This window comes from Chlamydomonas reinhardtii, chromosome 3, assembly GCF_000002595.2.
Source record: "Chlamydomonas reinhardtii strain CC-503 cw92 mt+ chromosome 3, whole genome shotgun sequence".
Classification (NCBI taxonomy): domain Eukaryota; kingdom Viridiplantae; phylum Chlorophyta; class Chlorophyceae; order Chlamydomonadales; family Chlamydomonadaceae; genus Chlamydomonas; species Chlamydomonas reinhardtii.
The window spans coordinates 8,885,242-8,888,771 of NC_057006.1; the positions used below are offsets into that span (position 1 = coordinate 8,885,242).

General features: G+C 65.4%; 1 protein-coding gene across 1 annotated transcript in view; it reads right to left on the reverse strand.

Annotated features, from left to right (window-relative positions):
• Positions 1-3,530, reverse strand: part of CHLRE_03g207713v5 (uncharacterized protein) — an 8,485-nt gene that overhangs the window by 2,155 nt on the left and 2,800 nt on the right. The window contains exons 5-12 of the mRNA XM_043061537.1: positions 2,924-3,141; positions 2,536-2,670; positions 2,217-2,286; positions 1,871-1,955; positions 1,345-1,457; positions 921-1,008; positions 452-610; positions 78-236 (exon numbers count right to left, since the gene is read on the reverse strand). Coding sequence (XP_042926683.1) covers positions 78-236; positions 452-610; positions 921-1,008; positions 1,345-1,457; positions 1,871-1,955; positions 2,217-2,286; positions 2,536-2,670; positions 2,924-3,141 — 1,027 coding nt within the window. The remainder of the gene's footprint in view (positions 1-77; positions 237-451; positions 611-920; positions 1,009-1,344; positions 1,458-1,870; positions 1,956-2,216; positions 2,287-2,535; positions 2,671-2,923; positions 3,142-3,530) is intronic.

Genomic DNA, 3,530 nt, shown 5'->3' on the forward strand with positions numbered 1-3,530 from the left:
CCTCCCCTCCCCTCCCCTCCCCTCCCCTCCCCTCCCCTCCCCTCCCCTCCCCTCCCCTCCCCTCCCCTCCCCCTCACCGCTGACAATCATGGGTGTGCCCTGGCTCATCATGAGCGCCACCATGCAGTTGCGCATCTGCCGCTGGCGCAGCGCCCGCACGCCGCCGTTGCCGGTCTCGCCCTCGGCGCCGCAGTTCCAGGAGAAGTTGTCGTTGGTGCCGTCGCGGTTGCCCTCGCCTGCAGCACACCGGCGCAGCAACACACCGGCGCAGCACGGAGTTAGCGAGCCCCACAAAGAGAACAGACCGCAACATGCCTCAAAACGCGTGTGGAAGAGGAAGAGCTATAAATACATTATCCTTGCAGGCCGCGGCGCCTGGCCTGCGGCATACTAGTCGCATCAAGCGCTTTCTTTTTTAATGTCTACGCCAGGTTGTGGCCGATGCGCGCACCGTTGGCGTCGTTGTGTTTGTCGTTGTAGGACACCATGTCGTACAGGCTGAAGCCGTCGTGCGCGGTGATGAAGTTGATGGAGTGGTAGGGCTTGCGGTTGTTGGTCTGGTACAGGTCGGCGGAGCCGGCCAGGCGCGTGGCGAAGGCGCGCTTCATGCCTGGGGTGTGGGGTGGGATTACAATCATGATTAGTGAAGGAAGGTAAGTAGGTGGGGGGCGGAAGTTGTGATGGGTGGGGCGTGAATAACTGAAGTGGCGGGGAGTGACGTGCGCTTTGCCTGCTTGGAGCTGTACGATACAGCAAGGCCGTCCGTGCTGTGTGCATGAACTCCGTGGCCATCCCAGCACATCGCCCACGCACGGGATTGACTAATCTCACCCCCCACCCCCTGCTTGTATCCTGTTCCCAAGGTTTCAACCTTGCAACGCCCTGCCCTCATCCTGCAACCCTCGACCCTTGTCCCCCACCTGCGTCTCCCTTGATGAAGCGGCGCACGTCGTCGCGGTACTTGCCGTTCCACTCCGCCCAGATGTCCCAGTTGGGGAAGCTGCCCACCTGCAGTGCGGGCGGGGAGGGGGCGGGGTTAGGGTCATACGCCTGAGCCCAGCGCTAGGAGTAAGCCCACCCAGCCACGCGAGGGAGGTCGTGTGTGCCGACACGCTTTGTGGACCGGACCGCCGCTATAGGCTTGTGCTGTCCAGTCCGACAGCAGGCCACACAATCCCCGTCTCGCGGCCTTCCGGCCATTCATTGCCCCCGCGCCCAATCTCCTCCTCGCCGCCCTGTCTACCTACACAGCCATACCAAAACCCTTGCACACACACACACACATGCATCCACCCACGCCGCGCCCCATCTTCGCCCCCCATCCCCCCCTCTCAGACCCCCTACCTGGTACATGCCGATGTCCCAGGGCTCGGCGATCAAGTGCACCTGGCTCAGCAGCGGGTGCTTGCTGATGGCGCGGATGAGCGGCGGCACGGCCATGGGGTGGCCGCGCTCGTCTGCAGGAAGGGCGGGCGCGCAGGCGGTGCAGGGGGGCGGGCGTGCAGGGGGGCGGGCGTGCAGGTCAGCAGGTGTGGGCGTGGGCGTGGTTATGTTTGGTATGGTGTCGGTGTGTTGTGTGTAGAGGTCGGTGCAGGGAAGCGGGTGGGGCACAGAGCGGTGCGGGTGCATTGCAATGGCAAAGGGGGCGGTGTTAGTGTAGGGGCGGCATGCAGCAGCGGGGAGTCGTTCGGAACCCGTGCGCTGTGGTGACGTGCCGCACGTGCCGTGATTGCCTCACGCCCCTACATTTGAAACCCGCCTCGCCCCTTCGCTCAATTCCCTCCACCCCCGTGTGCTCCGCTAGTTTGGCTTGGTTTGCTCTATTTAGTCTGGTGTTCACAGCCCCTCCCCCGCCCCTGCCCGCACCCACCCCTGCACAGGCAGCTGGCCAGGTCGAAGCGGAAGCCGTCCACGTGGTACTCCGTCACCCAGTGCACCAGGCTGTCGATGATCATCTGGAGGGGGGGAGCGGGAGAGACGGAGGGTTACATTCATGATTGCTTAAGGTAAACGGTAGACCATCTTGGGGAACAGCAATCGTTAGGGAGGGGATTCCATGCATGACTACCGTAGTTAGGAGAAGGCAATGTTGCGGCGACGTGGCACATGGGGCGTGGGGCACGTGGCGGGGAGGATGGCCAGTCCGCACGCTGCGCTCTCACCCTTCACTACGAACCGCAGCGCCCCCAGCCAGACCCTCTCCACACGCAACCCACCTGCGTGACGGGCGGGTTGTTGGCGTTGACGGTGTTGCCGCACCCGCTCCAGTTGACCAGCTGCACGTACCTGGGGGGTAAGCAGGGTGAGCAGGGCAGGGGCATGAGGGGAGGGGCCGGTAAGTCAGGGGGACAGAAGGATGGGTCAGCATTGTCGTTGTAGAGCCAATCGTCTTGTCAGCACGCAGGTCGCACCCCCAACCCACCCGCCCATGCGTAACTACACGCACCGCCCCGCCAGCCCACTTTCCCCCTCCCGCTCCCCCCTCTCCCCTCTCTCTCCCCCCTCCCCCGCCCCCTCTTAACCCCCGCCACCCACTGGCTGGGGTCGATCATGTAGTAGGTCTTGTTGTCCACGCCGCGCATGCACAGCGTGTAGGGGTCCTTGTCGTCCGCCTCGGCCGTGTGGTTGTACACCACGTCCAGCAGCACCTGGATGCCCTGCGCGTGCAGGCTGGAGGGGGAAGGGGGGAGGAGCAGGGGGCGGGGGGCGGGGGGGTGGGTGGGGGTGGCGGGTTAGGGCAGGGGGCGGGGAGGAGAAACGGCCGCACGGATTTCTACCCGTATACATGGTCAGTGTTCGGACACTCTAGAGCTGCCCAACCGCCCCCTTCCCACAGCCGCCTCCCCTCAGCCGCCGCGTCCCCACAGCCTCCCACAGCCCTCTACAGCCCCCCCTCCTCCACAGCCCCCCCCCCCCCACTCACGCCTTGACCATGTCCTTGAACTCGCGCGCCGCCGCCTCGGGTCCGGCGCCGCCGCTGCCCAGCCTGCTCATGGGCGCAAAGAAGTTGATGTGGCTGTAGCCCCACACGTTGGTCATGTGGTCGCGCGGGTTGCGGGTGCGGCGGAACTCGAGCTCGTCCCACTCGAACACCGGCAGCAGCTCCACCGCGTTCACGCCCAGGCCGGCCAGGTAGGAGGCCTGGGGGCAGGAGGGGGGGGGCGCGGGCGGAGGGGCGGGGGCGGGGGCGGGGAGGGGATACAGTCATGATTAGTTAAGGAAGGCGGGCAGGGGCGGGGAGGTTTGAAAACCGGCAGCGCTGTGTGTGCATGCTTTTGAAGTGTTGACGTACACCTCATGCCGGCAGCACTCCAAAGACGCAGGCGAAGCTACTCGCTCCACCGACCCCATTGCCCCTTGAACCCTACAACCCACCCGTCATCCACGCACCCGCACACGCATCCCCAGCCCTCTCCCTCTCCCTCCCCCTACCCCCACTACCTCTCCCTCTTCCTCTCCCCTCTCCCTCTCCCTCTCCCTCTCCCTCTCCCTCTCCCTCTCCCTCTCCCTCTCCCTCTCCCTCCCCTTCC